This window comes from Eupeodes corollae, chromosome 1 (genome assembly GCF_945859685.1).
Source record: "Eupeodes corollae chromosome 1, idEupCoro1.1, whole genome shotgun sequence".
NCBI classification, from domain to species: Eukaryota; Metazoa; Arthropoda; class Insecta; order Diptera; family Syrphidae; genus Eupeodes; species Eupeodes corollae.
This window is the reverse complement of record NC_079147.1, coordinates 16,886,511-16,910,116: the sequence shown is the minus strand read 5'-3', so window position 1 is coordinate 16,910,116 and position 23,606 is coordinate 16,886,511. Positions and strand designations below refer to the sequence as shown.

Genomic DNA, 23,606 nt, shown 5'->3' with positions numbered 1-23,606 from the left:
AGATAATAAGGCAGAAAGATGCAAAAAGGGCTCTCGAGAAAATTGCGTTGGTGGTTTTTTTTACCATAGCAGTTTGAAAAAAAGGAGAAAAATTTGGTTAAACCTAAATATTTTACGACCCAAAAACGCTAGAGACTTGCATTAAATTTTATATAATATATTGTAACGTGATATCAAAGAAGTATATTTTTTGAAAAAAAAAAAATAATTTAACGGTTTTTTTTATAAATCAAAAAAAACTGAAAAAAATTGTCACGTCCAAAATTTTACGACTGAAATATGATTTCTTCTCCAAAACAATTTTGTGCAACGAAGAATAATGTTTTTGACACCTGATAAAATTTTGAGAAAAATCAAATTGACCGTTTTTTTATAAAAAATAAAAACCTAAAAAAAGGAATAAAAGTTGTTAAAAATTGATTTTCGGCTCCAACATCTTTCCAAAAATTTGAGATAATAGATTCAAACTAATTTTTACTTATAAAAAATATTGGTTTCAACATTAAGACAAATTTTGAGAAAAATCGGATGGACAGTATCTTTACAAAAAATAAAAACCTAAAAAAAAAAATGTATAAAAGTTGATAAAAATTGATTTTCGACTCAAACATCTTTTCAAAAATTGTAGATATTGGCTTCAAACTACTTTTATCTTTCAAAAAATATTGTTTTTAACATTCAGTAAAATTTTGAAAAAAATCTAATTGACAGTTTTTTGTACAAAAAATTAAAAACCTAAAAAACATTAAACAAAAGTTGGTAAAAATTGATTTTCGACTTAAATATCTTTTCAAAAATTTGAAATATTGGCTTCAAACTTATTTTAATTCATAGAAAATATTGTTTGCGATATTTACTAATTTTCATATAAAAATCCAACAATGCGTTTTTTTATAAAAAATAAAATCTACAAAAAATGGTACGCAAATTTTGTAAAAATTGATATTAGTACATGTAGACAAACTTTTAAGCAAGACAAATCGACAGACGTGATGGAAAGTTATCAGTGTGGGTCGCATTCCAGCCTCTTTTTATTTATTTGAGTCGAAAATACATTTTTAAGAAGTTTTAGTATTGTTTTTTTTTGTAGGTTCGTATTTTTTGTAAAAAAAAACCTCATATTTGATTGTTCTAAAACTTACTGAATGCTAAAAGCAATATTTCTTATAAGATAAGTTTACTTTGAAGCCAATATCTCAAATTCTTGAAATTATATTTTAGTCGAAAATCAATTTTCACTAACTTTTTTTATTTTTTTGTTTGGCATGACAACACTAAAGGACTAATACCGATATTTTTGAGATAGACAACGACTGAATTCTTATCCTCATTAAAGATTTTAATTTTGGATTGGGAGGATGGTATAGTTACGAAAGACTTCGATACCACTGTCTTTCATAACGGGTTAAAGATGGAGTGTAAAATTGGGTCGGGAATCTTCTCTGAGTCCTTAAATGTCTAAGTCAAGCGGAATAATTAGCATTCAGAGAAGCATGGAAAATATTTAAATCAATTTCAAACCAAAAAACAAAACACCGCTATATGTACTGACACTGTTATGGCTATCAATTCGGTCACAACATCCTTTATACTTGTCCAACATTGTCGGGATGAACTATCCATCCTCAACATTAACCTCTGCGTCACTCTTATTTGGGTTTCAGGCGTTGATTGAAATGAAGGGACTGATAAGTTGCCCCGGCAATGATCGGCCCTTCATAGCGCACTTGCAGAAAGGGAAAAAATTCTTCTTGGAGTTTTGAAGGGCAAAATGTTCTCAATATTTCCGACAATTCGGACACTGGCCGATAGGAGAAGATGCAGCAAGGTTGGGTATCCATCAAAAACTCATTGCAGAGCCTTCGGAGCTCAACATGAAAGTAAAGCTGTGATTCACTTTCTCTGTAAATATCCTCTCCTGGTCTGTTTTAGAATTTTATTGTTAAGCTTTGGAAGTGCATTCATTAAAGATCTTGATAAACTTTCCGAGATGAAAACCAAAGCCCTGATTTCCTTTTTAAACGCGACCAAATAGCTCTGTGATCATAAGGCTGGTGCTCATTGCAAATCCGTCACTTCGTTTAATTTACGTAGTCACTTTTTATTGACCCTGTAGATATAAAATAATTTAGCATCAGCCGCAAGGATACTACTCGTAAGTACAACCTTTAAATTATCAAAATTTATTAATAGCAATTTAATTTGGCTTATAAAACAAGAAAAGTACATCAGATGCCAAAGGTAACATATGTATGTCAAAAGTGAGAGATGTCAAAAGTGTCAGATGTCAAAAGTGTAAGATGTAAAACGTTACGGATGTCAAAAGTGACAGATGTCAAAAGTGATAGAAGTCAAAAGTGACTGATATAAAAAAAAACAGATTTGAAAAGGACATACGTATATTTGAGTCGAAATTAAATTTTTAATAACTTTGAGTAATATTTTTTTTTAAGTTGTTATTTTTTGTAATCAAAATTGTCAATTCGATTTTTTCTAAATTTTACCAGATGTGGTAGAGGTTTTTTTTCGTTGCACAAAATTGTTTTGGAGATGAAATCATTTCTTTTTCGTAAAATTTTAAAGGTGACAATTTTTTTTTCAGTTTTTTCGATTTATAAAAAAAAACGTTAATTGAATTTTTTCCAAAAATATACTGATTTGGTATCTCGTTACAATATATAATATACAATTTAGTTCGAATCTCCAGCATAATTAGTTCGTGAGATATTTAGGGTTAACCAATATGTTCAAGTTTTTTTAAACTGCTATGGTAAAAAAATCACCCACGCAATTTTATTCAGAGCCCTTTTTGCATTATTATCTGAATAACAACATTTATTTGAAGTCGATATCTCTTCTGGTACTGAGCTATGGACGACGAAAAAAACGTCGCGAACGTACGGACGTACGAATGTACGAACGTAAGTACACACTCACGCACAGTCATCTTTCTAAAAATCTTTTATTTCTACTTAAGGGACCTTGAAACGTCGAAAAATGTCAAAATTTTAAATTTGACAAATCCCCATTACAATAACTTCTTATGAGAAGTTGACAATAAGGTTTGATTGCAAAATCAGGATTTTAAAAAGCGGGATTATAAAAATCGGGATTATGAAAAGCAGGACTATAAAAAACAGGAATACAAAAACTGGGATATGGAACCCAGCCCTCAAACTTTATAGTAAAAAGAAATATCATGAAAGAAAAATATTTAATAAGTGTTTTATTTACGTTTACTTTTGAAACTGGAAATGGATAACCCTGTAAAACTCTTAGGTGTGATGGAAATATGTATGCCATGAACAATCAGTTTGTATCTTGTTTTGTTATTATGAAATTTAAAGCTCTTAAAAATCTTTTGCATTTGATTTCATAAGAATATTTGAGTACAAAATTAAGCCCTTATTACAACTGATGGATTTTTTCCTGCCAAGTTCAAAGAATTCCAGATTCAAATGTAGAATTTTGAAAACATACACAAAAATTAATTCGTATATTTTTCTAGAAAGTGTTATATATTTATTTCTGCAAATGGTGATGAACTTATGAATTTGTATAGTTCAAATATGAAACTTGCTATTTTAAGGTTTGTATTTCTGAAAAAATAAATGTTTCTCAACAAATAGCTTGCATACAATTAGAGAATTAAACCAACAAAAAATAATAAATCTGTACTTACATTTAAAGTTTAACAATTTTAAAGATGAATCCAACATATTCAAATGTCAGCACAAATTTGTCTAAGGATGACATTACGTATTTAAAGAATTTGGTTTATACTGAAAGAAACTTCTTACAACATTTAAAATAACTCAATTAAGCTCGAAATCGGATTAACAAACATTTCCCAAAAAACTGATTAATTTATGCGTATTTACATTTTCTAACTCATCATCCAACTTTTAAAAACTTTAACATATCTATGAAAATCGTACAAATAATATAGACATTAAAATAAAAACATAAAGTTTCTTCAAATAAACTTCCAACTCAATCTGAATAAATCAACGAACTTTGCCTTCTTTCAAAATTCCGTATAGGTAAGGTACCTAACCTATACCCGATATCACTACAGCATGAGTCTGTCTAAGTCTATTCCAAAGGAGCACCCTCCCACGTTCAGTTCATATGTGGAAAATGTGAATTAATTAAATGCAAATATAAATCTCCGTCCTGAACTCAGCACTTTTACACCAGGAACTTGTAGGTACATAGCTCTAGCTTCCCTACATGACATTTTATGCACAGAGCACAGATTTTATGTTTATTGTTTTAGACATAGAATTCAGTCCTCTTGGTTTGCACAGACATTTTTGTTCTATTTTCCCCTCATGCTGTTTGCATAAATCATCCTGTTGAGTTCGAACAAAAAATCAAATCACCTGCTGCTCCTGCAAAAATATTAAGTCCTTTAGGGGACGGATACCCATAAGCCATGATGTTGTGTATCATGTGTGTAGTGTATGTACATTGTGTTTATCAACAAAAATATAAACAAACTTTTGAACGCAACATAAAAGTCCTTGGGGTCCTTGGGAAAATAAGTTATACCTAATGCGGATATTTGAACTCAGCATGAGTGGAGTATGAGGGGAATTCTTCTCGAAAATAGTGAACGAAAAAGTCATGACTCATGGTATTCATACAACCTACGACATTTTAAGCCTTATTTCCTTTTAATCTTGATGGGTCTATGAAACCACAAACACATTTAAGTTAATAAGTGAAGCACTCAGCTAGAATATGTATATCTTTTAGGCTTTTATGGGTACATCAGACTTATGTTTGTACTTTGAATTCAAATAAATCCATCGGAGCTTGAAATTAATTTCATTCGAAAAAGTCATCAAACACGACAAAATAATAACAATGTTTTGACGGAAACTATTACGATGTAAGCCACTAAACGGACCACAACCGCAAAAATGATTTTCAAAAAGTCTTTGCATGACAGTATAAGAAACTATTTTTGCTTCTAATATATTTAGGGTTCCCAATTTTCCTCGAATGAAGACCTTTTTTGGTAAAGTTTTTGAAGGTTTCTTGAAGTAAAATCAGGACGATTTCTAAAAAATTCAAATGATTCTTGTTTAATTAGGAGACGCTTAAAGTTATAATACTATTCTATAGCTTTTAGACAATAAGCTCGATGAAAAGTCTTTTCAAGGTATTTCTTTTGAAACGTAAGCGATACTCTGGTAATTTTCTGTTAGATAACTTTTATTGAAACAAGTTCATTACTTATTTTTCATGAAAAAGAGAGCCTAACATACGCCATTCCAATCAACAAACTGTAAGAAATCTGCAGATCTTTTTTTTTATAGTGGCTTAAAGGCAGATGTTCAGCAAATAAAGAAACTTTTTGTCTCAGTGTTATATCTATTTTAGATTGTGGAATTTTATTGGTGGATTTTAAAGTTCTTATTTGTTCACTGTAATTTTAATAGACTTTTTAGACATTTTTTTTTGTTTTAAAAAGTTAGATTTTGTTGAACTTAATTCCATGTTGTCAAAAGTATATTAGTCTCTTTCTCTTTATTTGAAAGTTAATTTTAAATAAATAAATAAACATCGTGGTTAAACAGATCGTGGCAAACCAAGGACTAGTTACTTACTACTCTTAACCATTCCTGTGTGCGAGTCATTTCAGAGATGGAGAGGACCTGCAGTTTTCACTCCGAATCCGAACGAATCTGGGATGCGACCCACACCGATTACATCCCAATCCATCTATCGATTTGTCTTGCTTAAAAATTTTTAGGTTTATGTGTTGGGTTAAAAAAGTTGTTAATTGAATTATTCTTAAAAATTTTGAAATTAACAACAATATTTTCATATTAAGAAATAGTTTAGTTTAAAACTCAAGTTTTGTTGAATAGAGTTTTAGTCACAAACAAATTTTTACCAATTTTAGTAGCATTTTTTTTAAAGTTTTTATTTCTTATATAAACAAATACAAATTGGATGAATGAAATGAATTTGAGAGATATTAAGAACCAAAAATCAATTTATACTAAATTTGCGTACTATTTTTTATGAAAAAACGGACTGTTGGGTCCGACGTTTTTTCGTCGTCCATAGCTCAAGAACTAGAGGAGATATTGACTCCAAATAAATTTTGTTATATACGAGTAGATAATAGTGCAGAAATATGTAGAAAGGGATCTCAAGAAAATTTTGGTTAACCCTTAATATCTCATGAACCAATGACGCTAGAGATTTGAACTAAATTGTATATTATTTATTGTAACGTGATAAGAAATAATTATATTTTTAGAAAAAAATCCAATTAACGTTTTTTTTATAAATCAAAAAAACTGAAAAAAAAAATGTTTCACCTCGAAAATTTTACGAGTAAAATATGATTTCATCTCCAAAACAATTTTGTGCAACGAAAAATATTGTTTTTGACATGTGAGCAAATTTGTGAGAAACATCTTATATCTTTCCATAACTTTGACATAATGGCTTCCAACTAATTTTGACTTATAAAAAATATTGTTTTAACAAAAATCGAATTGACATATTCTTACAAAAAATAAAAACCTGAACAAAAAAATTAATCAAAGTTTTTTTTCAAACCTTTGAGATACTGGCTTTAAGGTAATTTTATCTTTTAAAAAATATTGTCTTCAAGTAAAATTTTGAGAAATATCGAATTGACAGTTTTCTTACAAAAAATAAAAACTTAAAAGAAAATTTAACAAAAGTTTTTAAAAATTGATTTTCGACTTAAATATCTTTTCAAAAATTTGAGATTTTTTAAAATTTTTTCTTCCAGGAGTTGAAGAACCCTGTTTAAAACTCGTAAGTGAACCTGAAAGATCTACATATATTTCCAGCCATTAAACAAACGTATGGCAAGCAGCTGCCTTAAACTGCGAGTATAAAATTTCATACAAAAACCCCTTAGTATGGCTTAAATTTGAGGTGCTTCTAAACAGAGATGTATACTAGAAAACAATAAAAGAGGTTGAGGTGCGACCCACACTGGTAACTTCCCATCCCGTCTGTCGATTTGTCTTGCTTAAAAGTTTGTCTATATGTACTCTTACCAATTTTTACCAAATTTGCGTACTATTTTTTGTAGATTTTATTTTTTATGAAAAAACGGACTGTTGGATTTTTATATAAAAATTGCTGAATATCGAAAACAATATTTTCTGTGAAATAAAATTAGTTTGAAGCCAATATCTACAATTTTTGAAAAGATATTTGAGTCGAAAATAAATTTTTACCAACTTTTATTAATTTTTTTTTAAGTTTTTATATTTTGTAAAAAATTTGTCAATTCGATTTTTCTCAAAATTTTATCAGATATTAAAAACATTATTCTTTGTTGCACAAAATTATTTTGGAGATAAAATCATATTCAAGTCGTAAAATTTTGGAGGTGAAAATTTTTGTTTCTGATTTTTTGGTTTATAAAAAAACCTTTAAATGGATTTTTTTTTTAAATATACTTCTTTGATATCACGTTTCAAAATATTATATAAAATTTAATTCAAGTCTCTAGCAATATTCGTTCATTAGATATTTAGGGTTAACTAAAATGTTCACCTTTTTTTAAACTGCTATGGTAAAAAAACCACATACACAATTCTCTTGAGAGCACTTTTTGCATCTTTCTGTCTTATTATCTGTATAACAAAATTTATTTGAAGTCGATATCTCTTCTGGTTCTTGAGCAATGGAGGACAAAAAAAAATGTCGCGAACGTACAGACATCTGTCTAAAATACTTTTATTTAGACTCTAAGGACCTTGAAACGTCAAGAATGTCAAAATTTTCAATTTGACAAGTAGGACCCATTACAATAACTTTCTATGGGAAGTCAAAAATTGCAATATAACTCTTTATTTAAGTCGAGGCTACCAAGAATTAAGCACCACCTCAACTTCTGCTCGAACTTTTAATATTAGTGGAGTTAAAAAAAGGCTTTTATGGCGAAGTCTGCAGGACAAATTGGATCACCTCAACGTCTGTCGAAAACCGTTTTTGAAATCAGCCCCTATTAGGCGGTAGAATTCAATGCATTTCAATTTTCGAAAAAGTAGTACTTTTAATGCAGTTTTTTTTTAAACATGGCCACTATACGTGTCTGCAGAAAATATTTCTGTTATCACCTTTACTAAGGTTGCCGAGAACTTTTGTAACAACTGGTTTATTTTCACCCAAAAAAATAGCCCTCAGCTGTTGGGTTATGCTCTAAAAGGCTAATAGGTCTTGTACAAATTTGTTTTAAAAAGCAACAAACTGGGTGCAATGTGTGTTCAAAAATAAAAAACAAGGTTATACTATAAGGACATTAATGGCAAAACAAAATATGGCATCCTAAATTACGGCCTTAAGTTGGAGAAGACTTAACTTAAAATTCTATCTTTCAGAAAGGACATATCAAGGAGACAAGTTAATATCACAACAAAATCTTGGGTCTCCCTTCGCTCTCAACCAATATTTTGTTTTCTCCATAATTCAAAGCTTAGGTTATGACAGCAATAATCTGTCGAGAAAGTTTAAGAACATTTTTAAATTTGATATCATCGTATAAATAAAGGCAAAAGGCATCAACAGCAGCACATGCACCAAAGTGAATTAAAAACTCATTATGAAGGTTAGCTCTCGCTAGCTTGGTGTATAGTATATGGTATATGGAAACTAGGAACGAAGAATATTTATCCTGAAACTACGAACTACCTTGCCGACAAAACTGCTGCCGCTTCCGTTGCCGCTGTTGTTGCTACATCCGCTATATATGTATTTTCTGGGTGAAAATCATATTTCCATTACGTAGAACATCAGAAAATGCGAAAACTTTCTCATCATCATATAAACAACAAAAGATGAAAATTTAATCAATTCAGTCGCAAGAAATTAAAACCATTACATTATTCTATCTCTCCAAGTTTCTTCAAGTCAGCGCAGTTCGGTGGCTATAGCGAGGTAATAGGTATAGGCATCATTCAAAACAAGGCAAGTCTTACACTATACATAGAATGTACCTTGTATACAGTACATACCATAAAGAACGATGCAGAGGTATTGTTGAAAAGCTGTCCATCTCTCAAGACCAAGCCCATCTTTCATTTCACAGGATTTAAACTTAAATCTTATTACACACAACTTCTTTTTCTTCTTCTTGTTGTTTTCCGTTTTGAAGAAAATAAAGTCACAAAAAGCCCTTTGACTGTGGCATTAAAACGGCAGAATTATACAAACAATATAAGAACACAAGAGGGCTTAAGGGTAGATCTTTGAGTAATTTAAATTGAAAATTGAATCATATTTTGCCAGATTTGTGTTTTGTGGGGTTATTTCCGAATGGATGGATTTTCATTAGATTTTTGTTTATTTTAATATTTTATGGTTGAGGTTTATTATTTTCCTTTTTTTTTTCTCTTGTTTTTAATCTTTAAGCAGTTCTGGTTTTGGTGGAAGGGTGTTCCAGTTGAGTGTTCAGTGGGTTTTTAAAATTGATGATACCTTAAAATTATTATGAAACACATAATACAAACATTCATCAAAATGAAGCTTAAGCACTTGGTCTTGGCTAAGTTTCTTAAAGGAAGAAATTCAAATTCATTAAATTTTCGCCTTGTAAGAAATGTACGTTATGGAGATTGACTTAATTGCATGGACTGTCGAACTCAATCTTATGTGAAATTATGGAAAGAAGAAGGCTTTGTAATATGCATATCCAAGCGTAATATAATATTCAGGTATAAGAATTTATTACATTTTTGAAATTTGATTTAAATTTTATTTTTATTTTACTTTGCCTTTAGGAATTAACGATACAATACTGCTAATACATACTTTATAGGTTAAATTTGGTTAACGTGTGTTAAATATAAAATTTTAAAGTTTGCAGTATTACATAAGATTGTCTTTATTGGACCAAACATGTAATCTTACCATAAAATATCTTAAAAAATGGTGAATCTTTTTGTATAGCTTTAAAACTTATAGAAGTTTGATTTTGTATCACTCAAGGAGTTATAATTTATAAATCTTCTTAACATGCTTAAAATTTAAACACAGTGCAAGCTTAAGGAAGATAGAAAAGGTTTATAAAGGATATTCCGATGCATTTTGTATTTGTTCTTAAAGTTTTGAATAGCAAAATGAGAGGGCAAAACAGAGTTGGCTAAAAGCACTCCACATTCTCGATGTGCGGTTAAAAAAAATCTCTATAATTAAAAGTACGTCCTAAATTGAGGTCAATGGTAAACTGGTTCGAGTGATGATAATGTTTTAGTTAAAGTTATATCGCATATCATTCTTAAAGCTCATTCTTGGATTCTCTTTAATAGACTTAAACCTTTAGGGTCTACTTGCCCAAATATGCGAGTTATATTCAAATTTTGGGCAAATGAAGGCTCTATAAATTACTGGAAAAAATCCCAAGAACCTAAAAGCATTTTGGGCAATGTAAAATATGTAATTATTTTAAAAGAGGGAAGCTGTGATACACATACCGAGCAACGATGGGTTGTGCTTTAGCGAAAAACAACAGCATTAAGGTTTTGAATCATTTAATTCTACACGATTCAAAATTTCCGATTGTATGTTGCTGTTGGGATAAGAATTAAATAAGGTAATCATATGCTGTCGTTAAGGATTTGTTCCATGGGTTTTGATAGCCTTAATTCAAATCTGATTTTAAATAGTTAAATAGTTTATATATGCTAAAACGATCTTCAACAGGAAAACATACAATTAACTTTAATTGTCCTGTGGGTGTGGATTCCAAAACTTTAAGGGCCATAGCATTGGTTTCCATACGCCCTTTCTGGCTACGTTGCTGTACATTCCGTACAGCCCGTCATTCCATCTTCTCCTATACTTTCCTTCTATGCATGCGAAACAGTAAAACATACGAAGAACTTTTCTCTCGAAACAACCCAAGGTGCTTTCATTCGTTTTTGTCATAGTCCATGCATCTGCACCGTATAGCAGAACGGTCTTATGCAGCGATACTTTGGTCACGCGAGAGATGGCTTTGCTACTCAATAGCCTTCATAGCCCTAAGAAACAGCAGTTAGCAAGAGTTATTTATCGTTTGATCTCAAAACTAGTGTTTGTTTTTTGCATTTATAGAGGAACCTAGGAAGACGAAATCCTTGACTACCTCAAACCGCATGACTGCGGATCTCCTTGTCTAAAACCTTTTTTGACATCGAAAGATTCTGTTAAGTTGTTTCCAACAACTAGCGTGTCCATCCATGTTCATCCTGCACAAACGGACAAATTTGGCAGGGATGCCAAAACTAGACATGGCTCTGTACAGCTCGTCCCTGTAGATGCTGTCATCTGCGGCCTTAAAATCGATGAAAAGATGGTGGGTATCGATTTGGTCTTCTTGGGTTTTTTCTAGGATCTGCCGTTTTGTGAATAATTTATGGACTGTGTACTTTTTTCAGGTTGTTGAGGATGGGCTTCAGGCAGGGAAGATTTTATAGGCGATGTTAAGTAGACTGATTCCTCTATAGATGGTACAGTTTAAAGGGTCCTCTTTTTTCAAGATCGGGCAAACAATATTGAGGTTCCATTCATCGGGCATGCTTTCTTCCGAACATATCTTACAGATAAGTTGGTGGATACTCCTAACCAAATTACCTCCAGCTGCTTTGTACTTGTGAATTTCGTTTCACTAGTTTTTAAGAACTTTTGAACTTCATTCCTGCTTTTAAACCTCTCAACATCTTCAACCGCATGCTTCTCATGCTCTCTCTTTTTCCTTCTGAGTACTAAGAAGTCGGTGTTTTTTCGTTTCTTCTGCCAATAGAGCTCGTGAGCAGCTCTTGTCCTTCTATGCAGCGTCGCTTTGCATGTCCGTTGTTTGGTTGCATTTGCCTGCCGATATTCCCACCAAACCAGGGGTTCCTTGTTGTTGGCTGCTTGAAACTCAGCACGTCAAAGGCGGCTTCTCTGTTTGTATCTTGGCAATGTTGCCACTGGTTCTCGATACATTGTGTTGGCGGCAGAGGACTTCGAGGGAGGTTACTTGTAACTGTGTCATATAAGGATTTGGCAATCTCTTGCTATTTCAGCCGGCATATCCCTGTCTTGCATTGGGTCTTTAAACCCGAAGTGCTAGTTTGTCTACAACGCGGTAGTCGTCCGCGTCGATGTTAGCTCCTCGGAAAGTTCAGACATCCTTGACGCTAGCGTCGATAACAATTTGCTCAATCTGGTTGACGGTAGATTGATCTGGAGAACTCCAAGTTTCGCGTACTGGCTTCCGTGACGTTTCGCCCCGCAGTAAAGTCGATGATCCTGAATCCGTTATCGGAAGTTTTGTCATGCAGGCTGTTTTCCCCCATTATTCCACCAAAGATGTTTTCCCTTCTTAGCTTGGTCCGTTTATAACTAGTGAAGAGTAAGTTAAAACTTTCAGCCACTCCTGTTTGCGATTAAACAAGAATTCCTCTTCAAGAATTTGTCCTAATTTATTTTATTTTATTTATTTTTATTTTTTTCTTTCATTTCTTTTCTTTTCTTTAGTGAGGGCGTTTGGCTTGTTATAATAGGCTTTAAGCTACACCTTCGCTTAGAAATTTTGTGTTTGTTTTGTTGGTGCTTTTGGAATTGGATCGTGGAAAAGCTTATTTCCGAAATAGGTTTTAGAGTAAACATCTAAAAATCGTGGTCTTCATATAAATTGGGTTTTACTGGCTATATTCTAGTCTTTTTAAAACTATTTATTGTACCTGACATTCCACAATTCTTCACCTGATAGTGGGTAACTATCCTTTCATTTTGTTACCTGGAGCTGTTTCTTCACTTCATCTCCATATTATGAACTAAAGGTGTTCATAAAAGTAACATCTAAATGTTGCAACCGATGAGTGCATTATGTTAAGACTATACCTTTTGACCTTGGTAGATCCATGCTTTTAACTACTACTTCAAACACAATTCTTTGATAATCCATGCATTTTGATTCCACTCACCCTATCTGCAAATAGGGGTTGTTCCACCCATCCGTCCTCTCTCCGATGAAGAAAATGATCCCTTTTTGTCTATATTTTCCCGAGGCTCTTTGAAATTGCTCTGATTCCTGGTTATCAACATTGAATATTTTATTCGAAACAAATTCAAATTTCCCAATGCACTTTTCCATCAGTTTAACAAAATTTAACACATCGACGACATGTTCCCTTCGGGTTTGTTAATACAAACTTTGCCTTTCGTTTTAGAAAATTGTGTGCCCAATCTTCTGCAGACATTCATGTTCAAGCGTCAAAATTATTGAGCTCGAAATTCTTTAATGGAAAATCCAAATAGATGCCCTTTTATATCCTAAAGATATCCGTCTAACTCATTTTCTTGTTTCAACGTAAGAACTATTAACAAAGAAAAACAACTTCACAACTTTTCGGAGCCTACTTCACTCTTTGAAAAGTATCGTGTTTTATATCACTTACAACTCACTCTATTTATAAAGCTTCCTGTTTCAATTTCCTCTTCTTAAAAATTTTAATTATTATTTTTAGCGTTTTTTTCTTCATACAAAAGTGTTATATTTTTTACCATCAGTCAATCAACATCAAATTATATTTTGTTTCAAGATAAAATTTACTGCTGTTCTTGACAAGAATTAATTATACTTGATGTGTTTAGAAAACTCCATCTCCACATCGCATCACGAAGAGGAGAGAAATTTTTGTAAATTAAGTTTACCAACTCTTTATTAAGAGATGAATGTTTATGGTGAAACCTTCTTTAGCATCCTTTATGCTTGATGCCTTGAGAAAAACCACAATTACTTGTCTGAGAATAAATATTTCATATTTTTCGTTTAAGAAGAAAACAAAATTCGAGTTTTAGGTGCTGGAAGGATTTATGTATGTTATAAGAATGAAGGCAAGCACCGGAGCTTATGATATTAGTAGATATAAGGTGTATGAAGTTAGTCGTAAGAAGGAGTGATAAATAGTATTAGAGGTATTTTATTTATTTAAAAGGTAAGAATTAAGAAATAGAAGATGATAAGGGGTTGATGGTGGCATCAAGCTGTTAAATAATGTTTCTTAGAGTTAAACCTTCATAAACATAGCAGTTGACAATATTTTATGGTTTTTTACATATTTTTTTAAAATTCCTCTCATGAAGTTTCCCTTAAGAAACCTACAATTTTCTCGTAGTGAATCCATAAATCAATCAAATTTAATTTAGTCCTTTTTCAGTTAATAAAATTGGCTTAAAATAGAAATCAAGATGTTGTGCTATTTTTATGATTCGACCTTCTTAAAAGTACATAAAATCAATATTATATGATCCTATCGTAAGTTTACTTCCAATTTGTCGTCCTTGTCCACTTTATGTTGCTGATGACATAAATTGCCACATAAAAACTTCTTAAATTACGGTAAGACCCCAAAGCATTCATACTGAAAATAGTTTTAAATTGTTTACCTATATACGAGTAAAATATGAAATAAGTTATCCTTTTCAATATATACAAAAGCCATCATAAGAAAATTGCAACTTTTGTTAACTTTCAAAGCAATCAAAACTATCTGTTGCTTTAAACTTTCTCCCATTTAATATTTTCCCAAAAACTTAATACCAAAGTATGTTTAAAAGGACAAGAAAATCCTGCAAGCATCATGAAACCAATGTAGATTCAAAGATTGTATACCTATGTTCTATGTAGGTATAAATTCATGCTATAAAGTGATGTAAATGCGTATCGAGTAAATATATGGCGTCAATCCTTCTCTTCCTTAGGGACATTTATTTTTATACAAGGATTTACGAGCATATATGTATCAATCGAACTATTCTGCAACATCAGGTCATCATCAATATAAAAGCAATGACCAGGTACGTATCTGAGGAAACAAATACAACTAAGAAAAAATAGGACATGAAAAAGAGAAATAAGGATCAAAGGATGGACAAAATAAATTCAATTTAAATGTTATTACATTTTCAGGATGACTTCTGATGGTCGTAGCTAAGAATTGAGACAAATCCAAAATGCAAATATTGGGATAAAACTTATTGTATTTTATATAAACAAGTATAAGTTCATGTCAATAAGTTATAAATTGGGTCTTTTTATATTTATTAGGTATGTGGTTCAAAATACACGTCAAATTAATATATGTACATTGTTATAAGTGCATACATTTTAGCCTTGGTATAGAAAAATATAACAAAAAGAAGAACAATATTTCATAAAAGTGTGTTTTAGATTACTAGGGTAGAAAATGTTGTTACTTTTATTCCTTTACTAACTTTACTGAGGAATGTTTTTTAGACATGTTGTTTTTGAGAAGAAATAAACCGCATAGAATGTAATGGCCAATGACTTAGCGTTATTGTAAAAATAATGGTTTGCAATTATATTTTGAGAAAGATTTCGAACAAGTGGACTCCGAATATTCTTCTTCATGGCGTCGTTAAATGTTTCGAGCTTATCTGCGTAGACAAGCGACTACACATTACCATACAGCATATAGCCTTGGAGGCCACGCCCACCATGCCATAGGCCCACAAGACAAGTCCCTTGTTAGTGACGAAGGTTAAGCTTCAGCTCATCTTCAATTCAATAAAAAATAAAAAGTCAGCAGGTGTCGATGGTATATCCAACCTTGTACTAAGACATTTACCGATGGAAGCAATTGACATTTACACCACGCTCTTCAACAATGCACTGAATAATGCATATTATCCAGTGCATTGGAAGACCGCTGTGGTTCATCCTATCCCGAAAAAGGGAAAGGACAACTCCAACCCGTCAAATCTTCGGTCGATAAGTCTTTTTTCGAGCATCATTAATAGGGCTCTGACTTAATGGGCTGCGGACAACAAAATAATTCCGGATAAACAGTTCGGGTTCAAGGCGCGTCATGACACAATTCATGCTGCGTCTAAACTCGTTTCTGATATCCAATGGAATAAATCAAAACAACAATGCACAGGTGCTGTTCTGGTTGATTTGGAAAAGGCATTTGACACCGTCTGGTTAGAGGGTCTTTACCTAAAATTGAGCAGGCTTGGCAATAGCAAGCCATTGTTGTATATACTTTATGATATGCTTAACGGTAGAAAGTTTGTTGTCAAAAGTGGAAATGTAACTTCTACCACAACATTCTCAATTAAAAATGGTCTTCAACAGGGAGCGGTGAATTCACCGATTCTCTTCAGCATTTACATCAGCGATCTGATAGGTAGTCTTACAAAGGCAATTGCGTACGCCGACGATCTAATTGCGCACAGAACGGCCCTGAAAAATAAATGTTCAGAAGTCGGAGACAATTCGCCACGAGGGATACGTGTAAGAATTGGCGAAAGATGGCCATCGTTGACCAGGGCCAGAGGAGCCTTCGCTCTGATGAAACGGCTGTTTTTTAGCAGATGGCTTGACCCCAGAGTGAAGGTAATTTGCTACATGGCCCTCATACGGCCAATGATCGTGTATGGTTGTCCCGTGTGGTTCAACGTTGCCCCTTCCCAGATGGAGAAGTTTCGGGTGTTCGAGCGGCAGTGTTTACGACGCTGTAGGCTGTACCGGCTTATATCGAACATCCGAATCTTCTTATGTGCATTACTATTCCAACGAGCTCCTATACAACGGGGCTCGAATCAACAGAATTGACAATTTCGTGATAAAACTCGTTCGAGGTCACATTGCAAGAGCTATGTCTTCGACCAACAATTTAATTTTCAAGGCGTTCTATCCGATAGACGAGTATTTTGAAAGTGCACGCTTGAGCGGCTTTATTCCACCAGAAACATTCCTCTTTTTAGACAAATGCGGTCTGATACTGATACAGGATAGATTGGCAGTCCCGTTAATCTACCACATCAGACGAAGAACTATGGATAGGCGACTCCTGTACAGTCGGGTCATGGCACAAGGTGGAGCGGAGCTCCTTCGGTTCAGTAGGGCTGTGTCCGAGCGGGACCGAACTGATAGGATGAAGCAGGAGAACCAGTTTTGGTGGCTTCAATCGGCACGTGATATTGGGTAGTCGGGATGGGGTTTCAAGCCTTGGCCGTCTTACATACTTGTTTTATAGTTTTAGGGTTTAGTTTTAAGTAGAATAGGCATGGTGGCACGTAGTAAAATATAAAAACAAAAAACGTTAGATTTGCTGCTGTGGTTGTTCTAGCTTTAAATAGTTTATAGGTAGAATAGGTAGTTTAAGTTAGTTTTAAGTTTTATATTAGGGACCTTATTTAAGTAGTTTTTAAGCAAAAATAAAAAGGATATTGATATTAGTTTTTTTTTTAAATTTTTTAATTAATACAAAAATAAATAAAATTGAATTGAAGTTAAAATAGATCTTAGGGCCGAAAGGCATTAGTAGTTAGTGTTATAGTTTAATTTAGAGTGTCCGTATGGGACCATTAAGTTAGTTGTAAGTTATGGATAATTAGGCTAGTTTTATGAATTTTTGTCTAGCTTTAAGATAGGTTTAAAAATGAATTAATAAAAATGAATTTAAAAAAAAAAATAGGCTCACAAGACGAGTAATTTTGTTCAACAAAAACTTGATTCAATAAATCAATAATTTAGGCACGAAAAAATCATTAATCAATGCACTTTTCTGATTCACATTGACTGTAAAGGCTGAACAAAATTTTGTTGACGATTACGAATGAACTCACTCTGGTTTTTTTCGACACTCTGCTCCACAGCAGAAAAAGCATCTTTAAGGCAAACTGTCTTTAAAGATAACAATCATTATCCACTACGTTGAACTAGAAACATAAAATTGGCCAATAGCTCAAATTACCGAATTGGTGGCCAAATAAAGTTGTATAAAGTTTTAGCAAACGTTGTTTCAAAGTAACATTTTTCATTTTATTTTTATTTTATTTATTTAGCTTAATACAAGCTATCATAACTTAACTTAACTTAACACTAGCTTAACATTTTTTTTTTTTTTGCAGTTCTTGTTATCAGTTTTCAACATTAATTCATGTGGGCCCTAAGGCCCATAAAAAGCTCTTTAATGTACAAGGACTAACAATTTTGAAATCGGAAACTACCATAGCAGCGTTGCAGTGACAAAGAATTCTGGACATTGGTTCAAAGTGCCCGTAGTTAGTGCGGTGATGAGGGATATAGAAAAGGTAAACAGATCACAGATTTTGAGGGTTAGTGTTAAGATGAATATCACTCAGGAGTGCCGGGGAATCTATATTGCCCATTAACAATTGGTGAGCAAATAATATATCAGCGTTTTTGCGTCTAATATATAAGGGCTGCAAAACCTATCAGTTTTAGTCGATCGGCATAAGGAGGCAAGTTGGATGCATCATAGGGGAGGCCACGTAAGGCAAATAGAACGAAACGTCTTTGAACATTTTCAATTCTGAGTGAATGGTTTTCATAAAAGGGAGACCATACTTGGCATGCATATTCAAGATGAGGACGGACTAGGGAAATGTAAAGCGCTTTAGTTACATAGGGGTTGGAAAATTCTTATGACCACTTCTTAATAAAACCGAAAGATCTATTAGCTTTATTAATAATTTGGTCAAACTGGGAATGGAAATTCAGGTGTTTGTCACACATAATAACAAGATCTCTAATAGAATCGACTACGTTGGCAACGTCATTAAGGAAGTAGTATACTCTATGAGATGGGATTTGTTTGCGGGAAAAGGTCATTTGTTTACATTTACCTACATTTAACTCTAGGAAATTATGCATGCACCAAACAAAAAAGATATTAAGATCATTTTGTAAAAGTAAGGAATCAGATTGAGTAGAGATAATCTTAAAAATTTTCTTATCATCCGCAAACATTAGGATATGTGAGTTTTTTAATTTAAGACAGACATCGTTAACAGATAAGACGAAGAGAAGGGGGCCAAGGTGACTACCTTGTGGGACTCCAGAAGGTGCATGTAGGTGCATACGGAAGAGGACTCTATAAGTTCTATTCGCAAGATAGGAGCTTATCAAGTTTATAAATATAGATGGAAAGCCTAGAGCTCTTAGTTTGAGATAAATTATGTTATGGGATATTTTATCAAAGGCTTTGCTGTAATCAGTGTATACGACATCGACTTCTATGCCATTCTCAAGGGCTGACAAAACTTTGGATATAAATTCAATTAGGTTAGTCGTAGTGGATCTACCTTTAAGAAAACCATGTTGAGCGGGGGAGAATAAAGGCTTGCAATGGAAATAAACGGAATCATAAACTAAGCTTTCGAAAAGTTTTGGAATGCATGAAAATTTAGCAATAGGTCTATAATTGTTAATTTCAGATTTATTGCCTTGTTTATGAATGGGAAATATAAATGAATCCTTCCAAATATGAGGAAACAAACCTCGGGAAAGAGAGAGTTCAAAGAGTGCAGTTAGAGGCTTTGACAGAGAATGCATACATTTTTTTAAACAACTCATGGGACATGGGCTAAAGTTTTCTTTGAGGCTTACGATTTTGGCAAGTACCATTTCTTCAGTTATTGTAAACGATGAAATGGAGATTTGAGTGCAACCATCTAAATAATTGAAGTAGTGTGGATCAGGATCATGCAGATGTTCAGTATACGATTTGCTAAAGTAATTAGCAAATAGATTTGTTATGGTTGTTGGATCAGAGGAGATTATGTTGGAGAAACTCATTGAAGGTGAAAACCCATCAGATTTTCGTTTGACATTTATAAACTTGAAAAATTTCCTTGCATCAGAAAGAAGGTTATTTTCCATTTGGTTAAGGTATAGGTTAGTGTGGGATGAAAGTACAATGTTTTTCCGGAATTGCAACAAAATTTGTGTAGTGATCAGTGGTTGTGTGCAAGAGCAATATTAGCACCAAGAAATTAAATTATAAATAGGATCAACACTGACATTTTAAACGACGTTCAACGAGAAATGAAGGAATACTTGTCAATGGATACAGTTATTTATACGGAACTAAGTACTTTATATCCTGTGGAGTTTTTAAATTCACTTGAACTATCGGGTGTACCGTCACATTAACTTCAATTGAAACTAAATGTGCCAGTAATGCTTATGCGAAATCTAGATGCTCCTCGGCTATGTAATGGAACAAAGCTTCGGATAACAAAATTGGGACAGAACATACTTGGTGCTACTATTTTAACAGGTGTCGGTAAGGGAAATAGTGTTATAATACCTCGGATACCAATTATTCCCACTGACCTTCCATTCCAATTTAAAAGGGTTTAGTTTCCCGTCAAGTTTAACTTTGCTGTTACTATAAACAAGGCACAAGGACAAACATTACAGGTAGCAGGAGTGCATTTAGAAAACCCATGCTCCTCTCATGGTCAACTTTATGTAGCCTGTTTACGTGTATCTAATGCCCGGAATTTACACATATTTGCACCCGACGGGAAAACTTTTAACATTTACTATAAAAATATCTTAAATTAATACTTTGTATTTTATTTTTTTTAAATTGTCAGAATTCAGAATTATTTATTTTTGTTACGGTGAAATATATTTTACCATTTGTTGTTGCATTTCAATAAGCATATATTAAGGTGTTGAAACTTCATTGTCTGTAGTAATTTTTAAAAATGTTTGATCTCAGCCAAGTAATAAAATTTAGTTATTATATTGACTCATTTCTATTATTATACCCTTACCCTTTATCTCTCATACTTATTTAATTTCTCCACTGCGGGCGAAGCCGCGGGTAAAAGCTAGTTATTCTTATAACTTTGTATGCGTGTGTTTTTTTCTCTTCGATTTCGATTAAGTCGATTAACCGATTTGTCAAAATTTCAATATAATACAAATTGCGTATACGCCCGAGTGAACGATGAATTATTTTTTTAAATATCTGATTCTAGTATTAACCAATTTCCTGTAAAAAACATCCTTTTTTTACTATTATTTTTATTAGAATACTTAATAAAGACATCTACATACCAACATTAATATAATGTACTGCACATGATCGTAATACATACATAGATTAAATGAATCAAAATAAAAAAGCTATGTTATGAGTGCGTGAGCATTTCTACACCAAATAAATCCATCTTTTATAGTAGGTTTTAAAACCTCGAGGGTAACATTGATTTGTAGCAATAAAATTTAACACAAATTTAATGCGTCTATCGTTTTGTTTTATTTTATATGATTTTCCTTAATGTGAAAGGTATTTTCTTCGTGTGTCTAAATTCTTCTCAGATTGTTTTGATTTTCTTATTTTTGTGTGTTGTCTGTTTATAGTGACAAGTGTTTTATTGTTCACACATTGAATTGTTATATATGTATAACACTCACCGACTTAATGTTTTTTGATGCAATAAAAAAAGATTTATAAATTGGTATCGTAGGCGTAAGGAATTTATTGTGTTGAAAGAATCTTATAGACTTAATTTATGTGTTTAGTTTTATTTCACAGGTAAAAACTCCCAATTGGCAGATAATCGTTAATTTATGAATGGAATTTTGGGGATTCCACAGAAAGATATACCTGTGCTGATGTTTTGGAAAATGAAAATGTTATAAAATAAACCATGGACTTATATACTGACATTGAGTGGGCGATGGTATATTTATTCTTTTACTAAAGCAAAGTTATCAAGACTTAGTTGTTATATACGAGTGATTTCTAGACTCATTTTTTGTTTACTGCGAATTGGATTAAATATTTTTTAAATTAGAATACTTAAATAGACGTTGACCCACAAGAAATCTTAATATATATAATTCTTCCGTGAGTGTGTATATCACTGAACTTCTCTTAAACGACTGGACCGATTTTGATGAAATTTTTTGTGTGTGTTTAAGGGGATCTGAGAATGGTTTAGATTCAGTTTTTTGTCCGATGCAAACAGCTATTCCATCAGTACATTGTCGATATTGTATGTACAAATCGAAAGTGAGAGATTACTATACATAAGATTTAATCAAGCAAAACTTCGTGCTAAGGAGTACATTCATTTACGTGACCCCGTAATCGGCAACATAGATGCAACGAATGACATCAACAATATTGGTACCGCATGTATTCTCCAATCATCATACACTGGTAGCCCGCGTCATATGCAGGAATATATTCAAGATGCCATGACTTACGTACGTGCATACGGCCGACCTGATCTTTTTATCACATTTACGTGTAATCCAAACTGGGATGAAATCAAAAGTTTACTGTTGCCAGGTCATCGATGCACAGTCATGATGTCACTGTACGTGTCTTTAAACAAAAATTAAAATCTTTGATGAATTTGATTACACATTACTCAGTATTTGGTGAAACGCGTTGTTGGCTTTACTCTGTTGAATGGCAAAAACGAGGTTTACCTCATGCGCATATTTTAATTTGGTTGGTGGATAAAATACGCGCAGAAGAAATTGACAAAATGGATAATGGAAAACGTTCAATATGGACGGTTATCCATCTTATCGACGTAGAGACGTAGACAATGGTGGTCAATCATATGAATTGCGTCTGTCAAATGGTGTGAGAGGAGATATTGATAATCGCTGGGTAGTTCCATATTCGCCATTCCTCTGCAAAACCTACGAAGCGCACATAAACGTTGAACTATGCAGTTCGCTGAAGTCTATCAAATATATTTGTAAGTATGGTCACAAGGGTAGTGATAAAGCTATATTTGCTGTTCAAAATGTTAACGACAATGACGAAATACCACGTTATCAAATGGGTCGATACATAAGTAGCAATAAGGCTATTTGGTACATTTTTACGTTCCCTATACATGAAAGAGATCCTGCTGTTATACATTTAGCTGTGCATCTTGAAAACGGACAGCGTGTTTACTTTTCAGAAGAAACTGCACTACAACAGGCTTTGACGGCTCCAAAAACAACTCTTACTCAATTTTTTAACCTTTGTAGTCGACAAGATGCTGTTGGTCAATTTGCAAGGAAGTTGATGTACACTAATGTTTCTAAATTTTGTACATGGAATAAACAATCAAAGAATCGGGAACCGCGGAAACGAGGTATTCCAGTACCAGGATTCGCTGATATATTTATGACAAAAACTTTAGGTCGAATATACACAGTTCACCCTAAGCAACGCGAATGTATTTTTTGCGTTTATTACTGGTTAACGTCCCGACGGACCGACGCGACGCCCTTCCAATATTTGCGAAAAGTCAATGGTACTTCATACGACTCTTTCTTCGTGTCGTGAGTTACATTTATTGGAGGATGATAACCATTGGGATCTCACATTTTCAGATGCAGCACTGAGCTCATCTCCACAACAAATTCGTCAATTATTTTCAATAATATTGAGTGTTTTCCGTCTGATGCATCTGCAACGCATAAAATTTGCAAAATCTCATCGATTCTTTATTTGAAACGTTAGATTGGTCCATGACATTTACTTTTTGAATATAATTTCATTTAAATGTTGAAAAGCGGATTTTCTGCCAACTTTTCTAGGGCCCATTCACTGAAAATTCGACGTTGTGGCAGATGGTTCGGCTTCAGTTCTTGCACAAGCTGTATTTTATACGGTTTTACACCAAGATCTTTGCGTAAAATCTTCCATGTGGTCGAATAACACAAACCCAATTGCTGCGAACGGCAACGAATCGACATTTCACGGTCTTCAGCAACACTCTAAGAAACAGCCGCAATATTCTCTTCTGTACGCATTCGTGTGGTT

The 23,606-nt window shown here is 33.0% G+C and overlaps 2 protein-coding genes across 2 annotated transcripts in view; both read left to right on the top strand.

The window, feature by feature from the left end:
- The window catches only part of LOC129947204 (uncharacterized), a 26,034-nt gene extending 3,857 nt beyond the window's left edge, over window positions 1–22,177 (top strand). The window contains exon 3 of the mRNA XM_056057712.1: window positions 21,893–22,177. Coding sequence (XP_055913687.1) covers window positions 21,893–22,177 — 285 coding nt within the window. The remainder of the gene's footprint in view (window positions 1–21,892) is intronic.
- Window positions 22,178–22,349: 172 nt separating this feature from the next.
- Window positions 22,350–23,126, top strand: LOC129947118 (uncharacterized). Its single transcript, XM_056057593.1, has one exon. The coding sequence runs from the start codon at window positions 22,350–22,352 to the stop codon at window positions 23,124–23,126; it is 777 nt and encodes a 258-aa protein (XP_055913568.1).
- The last annotated feature ends 480 nt before the right edge of the window (window positions 23,127–23,606 follow it).

Bases quoted from the DNA above. Each gene is read 5' to 3' on its own strand.
- LOC129947118 (XM_056057593.1), top strand. From the start codon at position 22,350: ATGGACGGTTATCCATCTTATCGACGTAGAGACGTAGACAATGGTGGT.